Source organism: Amaranthus tricolor, chromosome 13 (assembly GCF_026212465.1).
Source record: "Amaranthus tricolor cultivar Red isolate AtriRed21 chromosome 13, ASM2621246v1, whole genome shotgun sequence".
Classification (NCBI taxonomy): Eukaryota; Viridiplantae; Streptophyta; class Magnoliopsida; order Caryophyllales; family Amaranthaceae; genus Amaranthus; species Amaranthus tricolor.
Window position 1 is genome coordinate 788103 of NC_080059.1, and position 20130 is coordinate 808232.

Genomic DNA, 20130 nt, shown 5'->3' on the forward strand with positions numbered 1-20130 from the left:
ATCACCCATGTTCTCAAGATTTAGATCAAGCCTACTTCCTGACGGTCCATTATATTCCCACGTTTTAAACTGTTATTACATTATTATTTTTAGTGAGTTTTGAATAAATATGTTTGGTATATAAAGTTTTGTTTGTTTTGCAATGAAAGCATATGTTTCATTTGCCGTATTATTTCGCTATTAACTTGTAAAGTTATAGCCGTATTTGATTCGTTATGAACTAAAGGTTCATAGCCGTATTTATACCGATACCAAACGGTCTTTTAAAAGAGCTTGAATTTGGATAAAATGATGTTTATAAATGGTTACCAAGTGAACAAGGAATTTGATTGGAGATGTTTGTTAATGACTTGTATATAAATGTAATAGTTTGTTGGATTACTCAACAATTCAATTGTTGACAGTTTATGATAGGGCCTATCTCTTACGGGGGATAGGTCAATTTCAGGTTGCCAATTTTAGTGCGGATGGATGTGCTGCTCCTTTATGTGTTATGTGTTGCGATAGCGAGGACATCGTTTTTGGAAAGTTAACTTATCATGATATTTTAATAAATCATGTGTTGTAAAAATTTGATAGAGTTTAGATATTTGTTCGTTTCCATTATACTTTTGCATTGTAAACACATTCAATAGTAGACATAATAAGCCACAACACAGAAGATTATTTGATCATGTAATTGGAGAACTGAGAGAGAAAGCCACAAACATACTTAGGTATCTCGAAAGAGGAAACCCAGAATTTATCTATTGTTCGAGTCAGTTTTCTGAGGCCCAAAACTCAAATCCATTAAACCAGAAACAGTCCATTAAGCAAATCCAGAAACACTTGCCCTAAATCCTCCATATAAAAACCCCATATCAATTCATTTCGCATTTCGTACCCACAGAAACCCTAATCTCTCCGCACTGCGTTCCCCATTTCCGCCTCCTTCAACCATGTCTTCCACAACCGCCGCTGCCCGACCTCTGGTCACAATCCAAACCCTAGAATCCGACATGGCTACCGATGCTTCTACCACCGTCGCTCTCCCTGATACCATGAAAGCTCCCCTACGTCCTGACATCGTTACTTTCGTTCACTCCCAGATGAGCAACAATTCCCGTCAACCTTACGCCGTTTCCAAGAAAGCTGGTCATCAAACATCTGCTGAATCATGGGGAACAGGACGTGCAGTTTCTCGTATCCCCCGTGTTCCCGGTGGTGGTACTCACCGTGCTGGTCAGGGAGCTTTCGGTAACATGTGTCGTGGTGGGCGTATGTTTGCTCCTACTAAGATCTGGAGAAAATGGCACCGTGCTATTAATGTCAATCAAAAACGATACGCTGTCGTTTCTGCCATTGCTGCTACTGCTATTCCTTCCCTTGTTCTTGCAAGGGGTCATAAGATTGAGTCTGTTCCTGAACTTCCTCTTGTTGTTTCCGACACTATTGAAAGTGTTGAGAAGACATCATCTGCTTTGAAGGTTTTGAAATCAATAGGCGCTTTGGATGATGTTGAAAAGGCGAAGAAATCGATCGCGATCCGTGCAGGGAAAGGAAAGATGAGGAATAGGAGGTACATTTCCAGGAAAGGACCATTGCTTGTTTACGCAACTGAAGGTTCTAAGTTGGTGAAGGCCTTTAGAAATATCCCTGGCGTGGAAATCTGTCATGTGGATAGGTTGAACTTGCTGAAGCTTGCTCCAGGAGGTCATTTGGGTAGATTTGTGATTTGGAGTAAGAGTGCGTTTGAGATGCTTGATTCCATTTACGGGTGCTTCGATAAGGTTTCTGAGATGAAGCGGAAGTATGTTTTGCCGAGGCCTAAAATGTTGAATGGGGATCTTGCTAGGATTATCAACTCTGATGAAATTCAGTCTGTTGTTAAGCCTATTAAGAAGGATGTTTCAAGGGCTCCATTAAAGAAGAATCCATTGAAGAATCTCAATGTTATGTTGAAGTTGAACCCGTATGCCAAGACCGCAAGGAGGATGGCTTTGTTGGCTGAAAATGAAAGAGTTGCTGCTAAGGAGAACAAGCTTCAAAAGAAGAGGAAGGTTCTTTCTAAGGTAGCTGTTTTGATCTCGTATTTGTTTAATTTGTTTTATGATTTTGATAGTTGATTTTTATTCTTTTCTTGCATTTTAGTATTATTTGTCGTCAAGATTATGTTAAGTTGGGTTATTTTTATCGTTTATTGATTGATTGTGGTGTGATTAAGCTAGTTTACTCGTGGTTTTGCATTTTTACATATTTAAATAGTTTATTTTACAGTTTTTCTTGAAGATTGTGTTTGTATTGTTCATGTCTTGCTTTGCAATATTATTTCTTGTTTGTTATGGTTTGGTACTGTTAAAATCGGTTTCCTGTTATTAGTTGATTGATTGTGGAAATGATATTAATTGTTTGCTCACGTTATTACTTATTAGTAATATCTGTTGTTAGTTTTGATTTTTTACTGTAAAGTTGGGTTTCTTAAATCATTAGTTGATTGATTTTGGAAATGATGAATCTTGTTTGCCGTGTATGTTACATAATTTGTGTCACTAAAATGCATTTAATCTAGTTCTGTTCCGATTTGATTTCGTGTTTCTTTTTATAAGTTGGTATTTGGTATATAAAAATTTGATTGTTGCTGGGCTGTAAATGTCCTGATTATTCAACATTTGTTTTGGGTAAACTTAGATGTTTTTATATTTTGTGGGATGGTTTTAAGTATTGATTTCAATGTCTTAATGAGCTGCTCAATTGTTTGTTCTTGCTTATTGTTCTCATCGGATTTGCTTTCTTATTTAGTATATTGATTTTAGCTCTATTCTTATCATCTTTCCAATTGAGTTTTTAGTTTTTCCTTTCTAGAAATCGAAAACTAAACTGTTTGTGTTATGTTCTATAAACTGTTGTTGCTTCTGTCTAGGATATTATGTAACGGATTGTATTGAAAAGTCATGGTGTTGGAATTCATTTGTGATCATGGTGCCTAGAATTTAGTCTAGCTTAAATTAAATGTTGTAGTGATCATATGTGGTTGAATATTTGTGTAATGTATTGTTGAGCCTGTTTTCTGGTATGTCATAGTGTTTACTTTCTTTCTAGTTCTAGTATGTTTTTTTATATATGTATATTATGTTGTTTCATCAGTATATTCCTCATTGTTACCCATGTTTGGTGTATTTTCTTTTTGTCATTTGCTGGGTATGTGAGTCTGTATCTGTATGGTGAATACTCTATTGTATCTGTATGGATACTTGCTGGCTTCATTCAATACTTTAAAGTGTTTTTTCGTGATATTTTTATGTGGGAAGCTTCATTCAGCATTCTTTTGTAGCAAGTTTTATTCTTGATTCTTTGGTAAATGTATACGCTGGAGCTGTCCTAAATCAAATATAGGGGTTGCTAACTGTACCTATTTGTTGCTTTGTCTATTCTCTTCAGGAGGAGCGTGCTAAAATCAAGGCTTCTGGACGTGCTTTCTACCAGACTATGATCTCAGATTCCGACTACACAGAGTTTGAGAACTTCTCAAAATGGCTCGGTGCTTCCCAGTAATTTGAATCATCGTCGTAGATAAGTTTTGTTAGACAAATTTCTTAAGGCTTGTTGCAATCTTTTTTACTTTGGTCTTGTGAAGACACTTCAATTTTAAGAGTTATTGCACTCCACCCTCGTCTTCAAGTTTGTGACAATAGTCATAGCTAAAAGGCTTTTCGTCAGACATTATTATTTGTTTTTTGTTATGATATGGATTTTTGCCCCATCAATACTTCATGCGTGTCGTTTCTGTTGCCCTTTGCTTTCCCGCCCTTGCATTGGTTTTGTGTTTGGGCTCTGCTGTAGGAGTGTTATACTGTGTGGATCTTTACGGCTTCATAGAGTGAAAATAAGATCTATTTTGAAGGCCGAGCCTGGTTACATTTTTCGTTCTTCAACGTGATGTGTTTCTGAAAATGTTGGAAAGTTCGATCTACTTAGTGGCGTAGGATCGAAGATAAAGTTATTTTCTTGCTCGCATTCGGAATGGTTATTTGCTGGGAAGTGCAACCTGCAACTACATACAAGTGTGCTTCTGTTTCATTTGCTTTAATTTCTCTATAAGTTTCATTTCCGAGGGATACCTGAGACAAAATTTGTGCGTTAATTTCTACTGTTATTTGCTCTTCGTCTCTTTTGTTGTGTATCAAATTAGAGCTACTTCTTTAAAGATTAAGAAACAAAAAATAAATGAAAGAAATATTTTAGAAATTAAAAGAGATAATGATTTGTGAATAAGATTAAGGCTAAAGACGTATCAACTTGTTTTTATTGTTTTCACATCCTCCTTTCTTGGGAATCAACTTTAAACATATTTTTGGGAGTAGAGGGTAGGCTGATGGGAGTGGAGAACTATGGGAGAAGCAACGAAAAAAACTTTATACACCCGGTGGCCCGGTGTGTAGACTATCCGGGTGACATCACAGTGGTGTGGATGAATACATAAATGACATGGCAATATAATGTGTAATATATATTGAAAAAAGCATTAATTACTTATGATAATTAATTAAGTGAATTTGAAAGGCTATTATTCAAATTTCAAAGTCGTTATTGAATATCAAATTATAATTTCATCATTTTTAATTTTATTATAGTGAAAAAAGCATTAATTACTTACTAGAATAATGCTTGATTGAGTTGAGTTGGTGAAGGAGTTTCTACACAATTACATTGAAATTTTATCATCTTATTAGAGTTGGAATGAGCAAAGGATGTAGGATTCCCTTGTATTCGGCAGAAGGTTTCTTTGGGGATGTGTGGGAATATTGTTGAGAAGCAACTTGTGAATACTAATTTCTTACACTTTTCTAAGTTCTCAAACAGTCAAAAATGGTGAATATCATTGTTTTATCCGCCAACGTTCTGAGAAATCATCATATCATCAATATGGATTGTTGAGTTCGGTGGACCCGGAGGATAATATTGGTGGTCATGTGAATACTAATTTCTTACAGGGAAGGGGAAGAGGAATGGGAATGGGAAGTCTAATGGTTTCCTCGTTTTTAGGTGTTAAATTCTAAGTTTTCATCTTTATTTTTCAAATTTAAATAAAAATACAACTCCAATTATATTTTTCTAAGACACTGCATAGTTTTAGTAATATTATTCAATTGAGCATAAAAATATAACTTGTTTATTAATATAATGTTGTAACATAATTAATTTATCAAGTAATTTAGATTGAAAAAATATTAAAATTCACGTTAATAATAGAAAAAAAAATTACAACGAAAAAATATTAAGTATATATAAAGTATTTCTATTTATCTTGTATGAGTTATTTAACTTGTACATTTTTTCAACTCGACACAACCTAATTGCAACATATTTTTGTATCAGTTATTCAAGTTTTACATTTTCAAATCGATCGTATTTAAGTCATTTTAGTATAATGAAGCTTTAAACGAACTTAAATAATTCATTATATTAACTAATATCTATTAAATATTGACCCGATTTCAACTCGACATGACCCGACCTAATTGCAATAATATTCTTGTATGAGTTATTAGTGTTTCATTACATTTGTTTTAATAGATTAGACACTTAAACATAATTGAATAATAATATTTGTTGTTATAATAATAATAATAATAATAATAATAATAATAATAATAATAATAATAATAATAATAATAATAATAATAATGAGTAATTATTTTTTTTGGGCAAAGTAAATTTTAATAAGGAGTTATTATTATTATTATTATTATTATTATTATTATTATTATTATTTGTCAAATAAAAGATTTTATTATTTACCAACAAAAAGATACAAATGCTGAAGGAACAACACCAAGTGAGAATTGCATCAGTATGGAACAAGGTCCACCTTCTAAAAAAGGGTTTTCCAAGCCCACTCTTCATATACATCACAAAGAGAGCCAACAACTAATCAAAACTGTACAGTACAAGACAGAGCAAAACTGAAGCTTAGGATAAATAACTAAGCATACATGAAACTATAAAAGCCAACGACTAATAGAATCATCGACTATCACTGAGTGCAGACTAAGAAATCTATGTCGCACATCAGCTCACACCATGGCACTAATATAGGAAGGTGATCTCACAAAGCCATTCCGAACCGCATCATTTCTGGATCTCCAAATGTGGTAGACAGTAGATATATATAGATAGCACAGAGCGTATTCCGTTGCATTGTATTTTCTTTGAGCTTCTTGAATTTCATGTGAGCAATTGGTTTAAATTTGAGGTCGAACCAACTGCGAATATCTTGCAGACATCTCTGACTGAAAATACACTCAAAGAACAAATGAGCATTGGATTCAAAGTGAACACCACACAGAGGGCAAAGATCATTATCAACCACTTCAATAAGCTTTAGTTTGTCCTTTGTCATAAGCTTCTGAATAGCAGCCATCCAACAGATAAAACGAGTCTTTGGAATTGAAAGCCTATTCCAAATGACGTTAATCCATCTAAACCTCATATGAAGTTCCACCTGAGCCATGTATGTTTTCTTGATCGAATATATATCCTTACTAATCCAGGTCAAAAGATGATCTTTGACGCCACAAATTTTCTTCAATGTCCAACTAAGCAGTTGTAGGGGCATTGAAGATCTCCCAATGACCACCATTAGTAAACACCATGCACCCATCTAACCCATAAGGACTCCCTGAGATGCGAGATATAGCAAGCTATTTTTCCTAAAACCGCAATATTCCAAGCTTGCAAATTTCGAATACCAAGACCACCAGCTTTTTTCGACTTACAAAAAGTATCCTAACTAATATGCACAGCTTTTTGTGAATCATACACACAAAACTATAAAAAAATCAGTAAATGGAATTAACAATCTTAATGACATGTCAAGGGAGAATAAACATTTGGCACCAATAGGTGGAGATTCCCATCAAGATGGAATTTATTAGTTGAAGATGAGCAACATAAGAAAGATTCTTCGCACTCCAGGCTCTAATCCTCCAAGTCATCTTGTCAACTATTTGCTCACAATCAACCATACTGAGTCTTTTGGAAGAAAAAGGAACGGTAAGATACTTGAAAGGAAGATAACCACAAGCAAACTGGGAAATAGTCCTGAACTCTTCTCTTATATCAGTAGGAATTCCAGCGGTGTAAATAACTGACTTAGCTGAATTAGCTTGCAATCTAGATGATTGGGAAAATAAAAGAATACAGTTACACAAGGCTCTAATAGAGAAAATATTTCCTTTACAGAACAACATCAAATCATCTGCAAAATAAAGATGAGAGAGTTTAATAGTTTTGCATCAAGGATGAAAATCAAAGGTACCTTAAGCATTCCTCAAAATTCTGGACAGATATTCCATGCCAATCACAAAAGGTAAAGGAGATAGTGGATCTCCTTGGCGAAGGCCTCTCTTTGCACTGAAAATAGGTGTAGGATTACTATTAAGCATGAGCACATAGCTTGTCGAAGTAATACACGTCATAATGACCTTGATAAAGGTAGGAGGGAAGTTCAAAACAACCAGCATCTCCTTGATAAACTACCAACTCATAGTATCATACGCCTTACAAAGATCAATCTTCATAAGACAACCGGGGGCACAATTCTTCCTGGTGTAATACTTCACAAGATCTTGGCAAAGTAAAATATTGTGCATGATATTTCTACCCGCCACAAACGTACCTTGAGCCTAATCAATTAGGTCACCCAGCGCTAATTTAAGCCAAGAACAAATAAACTTTGAAATGCACTTATAATTAAAATAACAATATTCAGAGTAGCAATTAGTGCCTGGAAGCTCAGTAAAAATTTCAGTCGAAATAAAGAACCCCTAAACAAAAGTGTTGAATTTCCATTGAGATTAATCATGTCTTTATTGAAGTAGCAAATAGCAGTATTATGAATACAAATGACAGCTCAAGACTTGATTAATTCCAGAACCAAAAAGAACAAATATGACAATTAGACACCCAATGAAAATCAAGAATATCAAAGCCTTTAAGAACAAGGAAATCAAGAACGACAATTAGCTAAAGAATTCAAATGTTGGAAGAAGTAGAAGTTTTTAATTGATTTTAATTTTTTGGGTTGTTTTATTATTAATTTTGACTTTTAATCTAAAATCATGAGATTATTTAATAGTTTTTTTTATATATTTTTAAGCGATTTTTTCCAAGACATTATTGATGTATGAGTATGGGATTAATTTAATGTATTTTTGTTATTGTATAATCATTGTAGTGGGTTATTTTCAAGACTTCAAATCACATTTTATTTTTTATCAATTTAATGCCACTTCATCTGCCACTAGGCACCACATTATTTGCCACCTCAGACAAGTAAGTGACCCGATGGATAAATTAAGTTGTATATTCATACGGTGAAAATTATTTGTATTTTTTGATTGAGGGTAAATAATTAAGAGAAGATTAAAAGTTAAAGTAGGAAAACAAAAATAATTAAAAATAAAAATAATTGTTAGGGAGGGTGGGGAATACTTTTCTTTCATATGAGGGAAATTTTTCTTTTTTTTTTTCATTTATTTTGTTTAATTTACTCTTATTCTACTTCTTTTACAACTATATCAATTAGTTTATATCAACTCTATTTATCTATATGTCATTAGTTTGACTTTTTTTGCTTCATTAAATATTAACATTCAATTCAAACATTTCTCTTAATGATGTTGTAATGAAAAAGATCTAAGGGTCGTAGCCCATATGGTTATGGGACATTGTCCACGCAAGTTATATATCTTGCAGGGAAATTAATGTGGTTTATACATAGAGAAATATACTTTCTCATCAATTTCTAATATTAGAGCCGACTTAGAGTAGCAGCTTAGGAGGTAACTTATGAGAATGTTGAGGCTTTTGGCAGTTTAAATGTAACGAAATAAATTTGACAACATTATAAGGATACGTGATTTTGTTCAATATCAATTGTATGGACTACTAATATGGGGTTTAGAGTTAATAAGAACTCTTACCTACTTAGCGAGTTTTTGGGTGAATTTTCTCATTTGTTCTATGACAAATGTTAATTAAAAACGACTTATTTAATAATCTCAATTGATAGTATAAGGTTGTGTATGTGATATCTCTAATCCTAGTAGTTCTATTTCTTTCCAAGATTGACCTTTCTTGTTCCAATTTTTTTTAGTGCTTGCGAAACAGGCTGATAGTATGATGTGTTTAGCGTTTTTTCTTCGTAAATGTATGAGACAGTTTTATTGTGAGACGTGCTTAATAAATGGGCTAAATAGTCTAACTACTATACTTCATAAAGAAAATCAAAATATAAACTCTTTATTGTAAATTTTTTTCATCGTTGAGACAATCTATCGCTAGAAAAACTATTATATTATCTTTGTTGTGTGAAGTTGAAATTTTAGACACATCTCAAATAGAGTTACCAAAGTCTTTACGAATTTTTTTTGCTCGAAATTTCGTTGATGTAATGAGTATGTGAACGGGTATTTTTTATATCAAAATGGTGTAATTAAGCAAAATGCAAGGTTTGATTCAAGTTAATGTAATTGTAGTTATATTTAATTTTATATAATTTAACCAAGTACAATTAGATATATTTAGAACTAAAATAATACATTGACAAAGATTCAAATTAAATGTTATATTTGATTAAAATAGAAAAAAAGATTTACTAATCTTTGTCATTACGCCTGGTGGCTGCTCCCATAAATAATGATAGTGATCCAAATTTTACCTTATTTAAAAATGTAAGCACAGCATAGAGAACAAATTTCAATGGAAAAAAAATCCTATAAATACTTGACAATCAAAAATAAATGCTGAAAGTAAATGGAAGAAAATAGTGGAACCGTTTGATAACTAGTTTTTTACTCTGATTTTTTGAATGTTTTTTAGCTTTCGGCTTTATAATAGGTCAAATATCCATTAAGTATTTGGTAACTTAAATGTAAATAATAAAAATTGTAATTCTAATATTATTAGTGGGAAATGGGATATAATTATATAAAAAGTAATATTAACCATATTTTAAAATCTTATGAGAAGTTCTATTAAAAGACTTATTATAACAATAAAACAAAGAATTTTGAATGAGATAGTTTTATGGTTAGACCATCATTGCGATGAATTAGTTAATTATATAAGTTCGTCTAATAATGATAGTTAATTATATAAGTTCGTCTAATAATGAGATGATTTCATTCGATATTACACTATTTTATTTTCGATCGTTATTGTTCAATATACTGCTCTATTCTACACCCTTCGTACATGAATAAGTTCCCTTTTATTATTTTAGTGTTTTATTTGTTGTTTTTATGAAGAATCTTTATATTTATATCACAAATTTTAAACAAAATAACCTTATTCATCCTCAATTTAATATTTTTATAATGCTTATGGTCTCATATATTTTTCACTAACTTCATTTAATATTTTGATATCTCATGTGGTCTTTACATGTTACCTATTAAATTTATAAAAACACTTTTTTATTAGTTGTGGTTTTCAAAATTTTCACATCAATTTTCTTTTAATATTTTTTTAATGCTTATGGTCTTTAATTTCTTATCAAATTTATTATTTAATTAAATAATATAGTACTGTCTAAAAATTTCTACTTGTCTTAATTCCTATGAACATTCCTTGTGTGACTTCATTATAGAACAAAAACAGTACTTTCTATCGTTGTAGTTCAATTTTCCGAGGCCCAAAACTCGAATCCATTAAACCAGAAACAGTCCATTAAGCAAAACCAGAAACACTTGCCCTAAATCCTCCATATAAAAACCCCATATCAATTCAATTCGCATTACTTACCCACAGAAACCCTAATCTCTCCGCACTGCATTCCCATTTCCGCCTCCTTCAACCATGTCTTCCACAACCGCCGCTGCCCGACCTCTGGTCACAATCCAAACCCTAGAATCCGACATGGCTACCGATGCTTCTACCACCGTCGCTCTCCCTGATACCATGAAAGCTCCCCTACGTCCTGACATCGTTACTTTCGTTCACTCCCAGATGAGCAACAATTCTCGTCAACCTTACGCCGTTTCCAAGAAAGCTGGTCATCAAACATCTGCTGAATCATGGGGAACAGGACGTGCAGTTTCTCGTATCCCCCGTGTTCCCGGTGGTGGTACTCACCGTGCTGGTCAGGGAGCTTTCGGTAACATGTGTCGTGGTGGGCGTATGTTTGCTCCTACTAAGATCTGGAGAAAATGGCACCGTGCTATTAATGTCAATCAAAAACGATACGCTGTCGTTTCTGCCATTGCTGCTACTGCTATTCCTTCCCTTGTTCTTGCAAGGGGTCATAAGATTGAGTCTGTTCCTGAACTTCCTCTTGTTGTTTCCGACACTATTGAAAGTGTTGAGAAGACATCATCTGCTTTGAAGGTTTTGAAATCAATAGGCGCTTTGGATGATGTTGAAAAGGCGAAGAAATCGATCGCGATCCGTGCTGGGAAAGGAAAGATGAGGAATAGGAGGTACATTTCCAGGAAAGGACCATTGCTTGTTTACGCAACTGAAGGTTCTAAGTTGGTGAAGGCCTTTAGAAATATCCCTGGCGTGGAAATCTGTCACGTGGATAGGTTGAACTTGCTGAAGCTTGCTCCAGGAGGTCATTTGGGTAGATTTGTGATTTGGAGTAAGAGTGCGTTTGAGATGCTTGATTCCATTTACGGGTGCTTCGATAAGGTTTCTGAGATGAAGCGGAAGTATGTTTTGCCGAGGCCTAAAATGTTGAATGGGGATCTTGCTAGGATTATCAACTCTGATGAAATTCAGTCTGTTGTTAAGCCTATTAAGAAGGATGTTTCAAGGGCTCCATTAAAGAAGAATCCATTGAAGAATCTCAATGTTATGTTGAAGTTGAACCCGTATGCCAAGACCGCAAGGAGGATGGCTTTGTTGGCTGAAAATGAAAGAGTTGCTGCTAAAGAGAACAAGCTTCAAAAGAAGAGGAAGGTTCTTTCTAAGGTAGTTGTTTTGATCTCGTATTTGTTTAATTTGTTTTATGATTTTGATAGTTGATTTTTGTTCTTTTCTTGCATTTTAGTATTATTTGTCGTCAAGATTATGTTAAGTTGGGTTATTTTTATCGTTTATTGATTGATTGTGGTGTGATTAAGCTAGTTTACTCGTGGTTTTGCATTTTTACATATTTAAATAGTTTATTTTCCAGTTTTTTTTGAAGATTGTGTTTGCATTGTTCATGTCTTGCTTTGCAATATTATTTCTTGTTTGTTATGGTTTGGTACTGTTAAAATCGGTTTCCTGTTATTAGTTGATTGATTGTGGAAATGATATTAATTGTTTGCTCACGTTATTACTTATTAGTATTATCTGTTGTTAGTTTTGATTTTTTACTGTAAAGTTGGGTTTCTTAAATCATTAGTTGATTGATTATCGAAATGATGAATCTTGTTTGCCGTGTATGTTACATAATTTGTGTCACTAAAATGCATTTAATCTAGTTCTGTTCCGATTTGATTTCGTGTTTCTTTTTATAAGTTGGTATTTGGTGTATAAAAATTTGATTGTTGCTGGGCTGTCAATGTCCTGATTATTCAACATTTGTTTTGGGTAAACTTAGATGTTTTTATATCTTGTGGGATGGTTTTAAGTATTGATTTCAATGTCTTAATGAGCTGCTCAATTGTTTGTTCTTGCTTATTGTTCTCATCGGATTTGCTTTCTTATTTAGTATATTGACTTTAGCTCTATTCTTATCATCTTTCCTATTGAGTCTAGAAATCGAAAACTAAACTGTTTGTGTTATGTTCTATAAACTGTTGTTGCTTCTGTCTAGGATGTTATGTAACGGATTGTATTGAAAAGTCATGGTGTTGGAATTCATTTGTGATCATGGTGCCTCGAATTTAGTCTAGCTAAAATGTTGTAGTGATCATATGTGGTTGAATATTTGTTTAATGTATTGTTGAGCCTGTTTTCTGGTATGTCATAGTGTTCACTTTCTTTCGAGTTCTAGTACGCTTTTTTATATATGTATATCTTGTTGTTTCATCAGTATATTCCTCATTGTTACCCATGTTTGGTGTATATTCTTTTTGTCATTTGCTGGGTATGTGGGTCTGTTTCTGTATGGTGAATACTCTATTGTATCTGTATGGATACTTGCTGGCTTCATTCTATACTTAAAGTGTTTTTCGTGATATTTTTATGTGGGAAGCTTCATTCAGCATTCCTTTGTAGCATGTTTTATTCTTGTTTCTTTGGTAAATGTATACGCTGGAGCTGTCCTAAATCAAATATAGGAGTTGCTAACTGTACCTATTTGTTGCTTTGCCTATTCTCTTCAGGAGGAGCGTGCTAAAATCAAGGCTTCTGGACGTGCTTTCTACCAGACTATGATCTCAGATTCCGACTACACAGAGTTTGAGAACTTCTCAAAATGGCTCGGTGCTTCCCAGTAATTTAAATCATCGTCGTAGATAAGTTTTGTTAGACAAATTTCTTAAGGCTTGTTGCAATCTTTTTTACTTTGGTCTTGTGAAGACACTTCAATTTTAAGAGTTATCGCACTCCACCCTTGTCTTCAAGTTTGTGACAATAGTCATAGCTAAAAGGCTTTTTGGCAGACATTACCATTTGTTTTTTGTTGTTATGATATGGATTTTTGCCCCATCAATACTTCATGCGTGTCGTTTCTGTTGCCCTTTGCTTTCCCGCCCTTGCATTGGTTTTGTGTTTGGGCTCTGCTGTAGGAGTGTTATACTGTGTGGATCTTTACGGCTTCATAGAGTGAAAATAAGATCTATTTTGAAGGCCGAGCCTGGTTACATTTTTCGTTCTTCAACGTGATGTGTTTCTGAAAATGTTGGAAAGTTCGATCTACTTAGTGGCGTAGGATCGAAGATAAAGTTATTTTCTTGCTCGCATTCGGAATGGTTATTTGCTGGGAAGTGCAACCTGCAACTACATACAAGTGTGCTTCTGTTTCATTTGCTTTAATTTCTCTATAAGTTTCATTTCCGAGGGATACCTGAGACAAAATTTGTGCGTTAATTTCTACTGTTATTTGCTCTTCGTCTCTTTTGTTGTGTATCAAATTAGAGCTACTTCTTTAAAGATTAAGAAACAAAAAATAAATGAAAGAAATATTTTAGAAATTAAAAGAGATAATGATTTGTGAATAAGATTAATGCTAATGACGTATCAACTTGTTTTTATTGTTTTCACATCCTCCTATCTTGGGAATCAACTGCATATTTTTGAGTTGAGGGTAGGTAGTAGGTTGATGGATTAATTAAGTTGTATATTCATAGGGAGAAAATTATTTGCATAATTGCATTTAAAGATGTTGTAATGGAATGGATGTTATGTGGTTTTTTAATAGAACAACGTACTTTCTGATCTACTAGACTAATCTTTTGGATGAGTTTACTCGTTTGTTACATAATCATAATATTAGAGCCGATTCAGAGTTGTGGCTTGTGAGTTAACCTATGAGGACGTTGGGGCTTTTGGCTGTTTGATTGTAATGAAATTGATTTAAGGCTATTAAAAGATTATGTGACTTTGTTCAACTCCTACTTAACTAGTTTTTTGGGTAAGTTTTCGCATCTGTTCTATAACAAAGTTGATTAAAACAACGTTTTTATAAATCTCAATTGATAGTATAAGGTTGTGTATGTGATCTCATTTATCCTAGTAGTGTTGTTTCTTACCAAGATTAACCTTTCTTGTTCCATTATTTGTTAGTGCTTGAGAAACAGGTTTGTAGAATGACGTGTTAGCATTATCTTTGCAAATGTATGTGATGAGTTTATCACAACATGTGATTGATAAATGTGTTAAATAGTCTAATACTACAATTTATAAAGAAAATCAGAATATAAATTCTTTATTGTAAAATTTTTTACGGTGAAGACAATCTATCGCAAGAGAAGCTATTATTTTATCTTTGTTATGTTAATTTGAAATTTTAGACACATTTCAAATAGGGTTACCAAAAAGTCTTTAAATTTTTTTCTCAAAATATCGTTGACGTAAAGAGTGTGTGAGTGGGCATTTTTTTATATCAAAATGGTGTAATTAAGCAAAAGGCAAGGTTTGATTCAAGTCAACGTAATTTTAGTTGTATTAATTTTTTTATAATTTAACCAAGTACAATTATAGATATTTAGAACTAAAATAATACATTGACAAGGATGAAAAATTAAATGAGATATTTGATTAAAATAGAAAAAAAGATTTACTAATCTTTGTCATCACACCTGCAAGCTGCTCCCATAAATAATGGTAGTTTATCCAAAATTACCTTATTTAAGAATATGCACAGAGAATAAATTTTAAGAGAAAAAGATCGCATAAATACTTGACAATCAAAAATAAATGTTGAAAGTAAATGGAAGAAAATAATGAAACTGTTTGATAACTAGATTTTTACTCGACTTTTTGAATGTTTTTTAACTTTCGGCTTTATAATAGATTAAATATCCAAAAATAATGAAGTATTTGGTAACTTAAATGTAAATAATATAAATTGTTCTTCTAATATTATTAGTGGGAAATGGGATATATAAAGTAACATTAATCATATTTTAAAATCTGATGTTTTAAAGGTAATTTTGTCATTAATAGCCAACTAAAGATGTTGATTCGACAAATGGGATATATAAAGATGTTTCGCGTCTGCTCAAAATTAAATTATATGTTCATATTAGTGTTTTATATAATTGTAAAACCATTTTAAAATCGAGTTAAATTAGATTTGGTTGCTACACACAATAGCGAACCAAACTCATTTTTAAAAAGCCAACACAATTAGTTTATAAAAAAGCCACTAAAAGTAAACAATTATTTCAACTGATCAAATAAGCCAACAACTCCAACCAACAACTCAAGCTAAACAATGCTCTGAAATCATTTCTGAGAGCTAGTTGTTGCAACGTGTGTTACACAGCACCGCAAAAAACATTTCAAGCTTTAAAATGCATTATTTATAGTTTAAGTATACTTATTTCATCCAAAAAACTAAAATTATATAATTATTGAAACTTCTATTGAGCTAAATTAATAGTATTTGATCTAAATATGCCGTATAATATAATGAACTATTATGTGTTTTTTGGTTTACAACATGCAATAAAATTAACATGCAATAAAAATTATCTTTAAGAAAATATTCAAAAAAAAAATGTGCAAAGAAACACGTTAAGTTGAATAAGAATGAAAGGAAGTCACTCCTATGTGATATACTCTCATGCTTGATACTCTATTCTATTTCTATTGACTTAGCATCAAGTATATATTAAAAATCAACAAAAAAAAAAAAAAGTGATGGTTAATGTATCAAAGTTGAGAAAATACATGGTTAAGAGGAAATATAAGCTATGTGTAGATGAGAATTGAAAAAATAAATTATGAATAAAAATAAAAATAGAGATATTTTAAATGGTAGGCACGAACTTTTTGGAATGTTAATATTACGGCAACTTAAATTATAAGAGTACAATGCTATTTTGTAGAAATTTTTTTTAATTTCTTATCACTGACCTTTTGCAAAAGTACATAGCTACTATGTAGAATATCCCATAAAAATGTAGAACATTAGACACAACATGCAAAAAAATAAATTGAGCTAATTGGAGAGTAATGCTCTCATGCTAAATACTCCCTTTAGTGTATGAGAACTAGAAAAAGATTGTAGGAAAGAACCGGTAATTTAGGCCGGTATTTTAGGCAAATATCATGTGTAGGATACTTTACTTTAGTGGGTGAGAATCAGTTTATATGGAGAAGTAAGAAACAGAAGGTAATTTTTCTATCAAGTGTTGAAGTAGAGTTCAAGAGAATTGCTAAAGGAATAATAGAGATCCTATGGATTCGAAAACTTTTGAATGAACTTGGTTTCCCACAAAAAACAGCTTGCAATCTATATTGTGACAATAAGGCTGCTATTAATATTTCAGGGATTCCAGTGCAACACGATAGAATGAAACATATTGAGATTGATAGACATTTCATTAAAGAGAAACTGGAGGGGAAAATCATCAGTTTTCCTTTTGTCAGAGCAAAGGATCAATTGACCAATATTCTTACTAAAGCAGTCAATACTGAAACATTTAATGAAATATTATGCAAGTTGGGTATTGGAGATCCTAAGATTCCAAGTTGAGCCGGTATTTTAGGCTAATATCATGTATAGGATATTAGCATATTCCCTTTTTATTATATTAAGATTTGTTCAATATTTAGCTCTTAACACTTGTATTTATAAGCGATGTAATGTTGAGGGAAAACAGTAATTAAAACAAGTATTTAAACCAATTCAATTCCGCATTATTAATTTCTTTAATGATTATAACTATCGGCAAAAAAAAAAAATAGAAATAAAGGGAAAACAGAACAAGTATTATTGTCATTAACGGCGTTCATTCAGATAATTGAGTTAATTTTGAATCAAGTGTTTTTAATCAGTTTAAAATCCAATTTTATATTTAAATTGATTTTTAAATAATTATAAATCTAAAAATACGAGCAAAACAAGAGTCAAAATTGTGCTCCATTATAATCACTATCAACCCACAATTAATGACCCACCTACTTTTTTCATTTAAACCTCTTTCATTTTATTTTCAATTTTCAACTTAGTCTGGATTATTAAATTAATTATTTATAAACTGATCCTGGTTTCCTCTTGTATTACAAAACTTTGTTGGTGCGTAGTGTTGTGGGTGTACCTGCAATCATCGTACAATCTCATACCCACTTCTTTGTTTCTCAATATTCTTCAATTTGGTAACATTTCTTATTTCTCTACTTGTTTTTGTACATGATCTTCAGCTTTCAATTTTATACTTATTCATCTGATTCAATTCATCTTGTACATAAAGTTGTTGCCGCCTGCTGGATATTCTTGTTATTTATTTTGTGTTATTTTTTTATCAAAATTTCCTATATTTACAGTATTTTTATTTTTTTGGGTGAAATTTGTATGGATGCTTCATGCTTATTGCAATTGATCCTATAATCTAAACTTGCATGATATTTATGGCTGTCATTCTTTGATTCATTATTTTCAATTAAAATGATTGGGTTTCATTGTGGGTATTTTGCATCACACCTGGGCGATTGAGTTTATAATTTGAAGGTAATCCATGAAACTAATCATGGGATCATAGTAGATGGTGAAAGAAATGGAGAATCAGATGACAAGTGCAAGAAGCAAATGAGATGGGAAAGCAGATAAATACTGTTCATTACTTCAGTAGCAATTAGTGTTGGGGCTTTGTAAAGTTTTTAAGTTGAAGGATACATCAAAACACACAATAAATATATCTCATGAAAAAACCATGACAAAGCTCACCTTCCAACCCCCAAATTAGCAAAACTAAAGACCATATACAATTTAGAAAAATACTAGTCCATAGGGCATAGTTTATCTGGCTGACATAAACAACTTAAAAAATTGATAAATTTCTTCTTTTCTTTTCTTTTAAGTAAAGAAGATATAGTTGAATAAGGATGATATAGTTGAATAAGGATGATTATAGGAATCTTAAATGTTTAGGATGATTATAAGATAATTAATTTGACTACTATACTTATTTAAAAACAATATTCATTCATTTACAAATTAATTATATTATTTTTAAATATACTTCAAAAAAATTCATGACAATGCTAATTGATTATATTATAGATACAATTTACAATGGGTCCATTGCTTTATCATTATTATAATGATAACTATAAAATAAGTTTGAATTCTATTTTTCATTATTGTAATAAAATGTGTATTTAAAAATAATTGAAATTAATGTAATATAATGCTGTACTTATCCAATTTATTTGTCTTTTACATCAAATTGAAAAAAAACCGTGCATCGACACAGGGGATTATCTAGTTCCATACAAAGAAAAAACACCAGGGGCAAAGACCAAGCTTCTCATGAAGTGTTCAAACAGCACAATAGCCTTCATTCGATGATCATATCAATCGATAACGAGCATCACATGAAGTGATGAAACCATTCAACAGTCCCATATTCGATCTTCCGGAAGACTACATTTAGATGAAGCATCTTCACAGCTAAAATCTTCTCGACAAACTAATCAGTGTTAAAGGCTAACTAAAATCCTCTAACTTGATTATCAATACAACTCTGATACTGAAATTCAAGTCTCTTAATATCACTTCCCCAAACCGCTCATAACTATCAAAAGCACATCCAAAATCAGATCACAACAGATATATCAATCAATTACACCCCAAATGCTAACTACAATCATGTTCACATTCTACCTGAGAAACTCAACACTCGAAGAACTAAGACTAAATAATCACAATTCAAAATGCCTACTATCGCAATTTTGTCATGAAAACTAAACTACAATCATCTAGAAACATCGATTCTACTTGATATACTTAACACTACAACGTCCAAACTAATACACTCTATAATCATAGTGGAAGATTTCGCAATTCGCAAATAATATTGTCACCATAGCAAACTACAATCATTTAAACTACAATAGCTATTGACATTAATTTCTACCTGATATACTTAACATTTCAAGACCTAAGACTCGATGATCACAATTCAAAATGCCTAATATCAAAAATATCATCTAGAAAAATCAAATTCTACCCCATATACTTAACACTCCAACGTCCAAAATAATAACAATATTGTCACCATAGCTAACTACAATCATCTACAATTGCTACAACGGCTATTGACATTGACTTCTACCCGATATACTTAACACTCCAAGAACTAAGACTATGATCTCAATTCAAAATGCCTTATGTCAATCGATTTTGTCCCCAAAGCTAACTACAATCATCTACATGAGTACTACATCTATAAACATCGAATTCTGAACTAATAGACTCTATAATCACAATGACAGATGAAACCAACAATATCGTCACCATAGCTAACTACAATCATCAACGATGACTACAACAGCTATTGGAATTGATTTCTATCCAATATACTTAACACTCCAAATTAAAGATTTTGATTACAATGACAGATGCATCAATCAATTACACCTCCATAGGTAACCATGACTTAGACCGTGACTACAACAATTGACCAAATCCAATCATACAACACAAAACAATTAGGGTTTCCAAAGCGAACTACAATAAATCATGCTCATGAATAAATTGAAAGAAAA

At 32.1% G+C, this 20130-nt stretch overlaps 3 protein-coding genes across 3 annotated transcripts; 2 read left to right on the forward strand and 1 right to left on the reverse strand.

The window, feature by feature from the left end:
• Nucleotides 1-641: 641 nt before the first annotated feature.
• Nucleotides 642-3743, forward strand: LOC130798247 (60S ribosomal protein L4-1-like). Its single transcript, XM_057661160.1, has 2 exons — nt 642-2051; nt 3418-3743. Exons 1-2 carry the CDS (start codon nt 939-941, stop codon nt 3529-3531), a joined length of 1227 nt encoding a protein of 408 aa, XP_057517143.1. The 5' UTR covers nt 642-938; the 3' UTR covers nt 3532-3743.
• Nucleotides 3744-6618: 2875 nt separating this feature from the next.
• LOC130798204 (uncharacterized) lies at nt 6619-7457 on the reverse strand. Its single transcript, XM_057661093.1, has 3 exons — nt 7337-7457; nt 6930-7237; nt 6619-6765 (listed from the first exon to the last, which is right to left on the reverse strand). Exons 1-3 carry the CDS (start codon nt 7455-7457, stop codon nt 6619-6621), a joined length of 576 nt encoding a protein of 191 aa, XP_057517076.1.
• Nucleotides 7458-10768: 3311 nt separating this feature from the next.
• On the forward strand, nt 10769-13626 carry LOC130798251 (60S ribosomal protein L4-1-like). The gene is made up of 2 exons (XM_057661164.1): nt 10769-11952; nt 13296-13626. Exons 1-2 carry the CDS (start codon nt 10840-10842, stop codon nt 13407-13409), a joined length of 1227 nt encoding a protein of 408 aa, XP_057517147.1. The 5' UTR covers nt 10769-10839; the 3' UTR covers nt 13410-13626.
• Nucleotides 13627-20130: the final 6504 nt, after the last annotated feature.

Excerpts from the sequence above, each read along its gene's own strand:
- LOC130798251 (XM_057661164.1), top strand. The coding sequence starts at position 10,840 with ATGTCTTCCACAACCGCCGCTGCCCGACCTCTGGTCACAATCCAAACC. Across the intron at positions 11,953-13,295 it reads AGAGGAAGGTTCTTTCTAAG|GAGGAGCGTGCTAAAATCAA; the intron begins GTAGTTGTTTTG and ends TATTCTCTTCAG.
- LOC130798247 (XM_057661160.1), top strand. The coding sequence starts at position 939 with ATGTCTTCCACAACCGCCGCTGCCCGACCTCTGGTCACAATCCAAACC. Across the intron at positions 2,052-3,417 it reads AGAGGAAGGTTCTTTCTAAG|GAGGAGCGTGCTAAAATCAA; the intron begins GTAGCTGTTTTG and ends TATTCTCTTCAG.
- LOC130798204 (XM_057661093.1), bottom strand. The coding sequence starts at position 7,457 with ATGACGTGTATTACTTCGACAAGCTATGTGCTCATGCTTAATAGTAAT. Across the intron at positions 7,238-7,336 it reads TCCTTTACCTTTTGTGATTG|ATGATTTGATGTTGTTCTGT; the intron begins GCATGGAATATC and ends TTTATTTTGCAG. Across the intron at positions 6,766-6,929 it reads GTGCGAAGAATCTTTCTTAT|GATACTTTTTGTAAGTCGAA; the intron begins GTTGCTCATCTT and ends CATATTAGTTAG.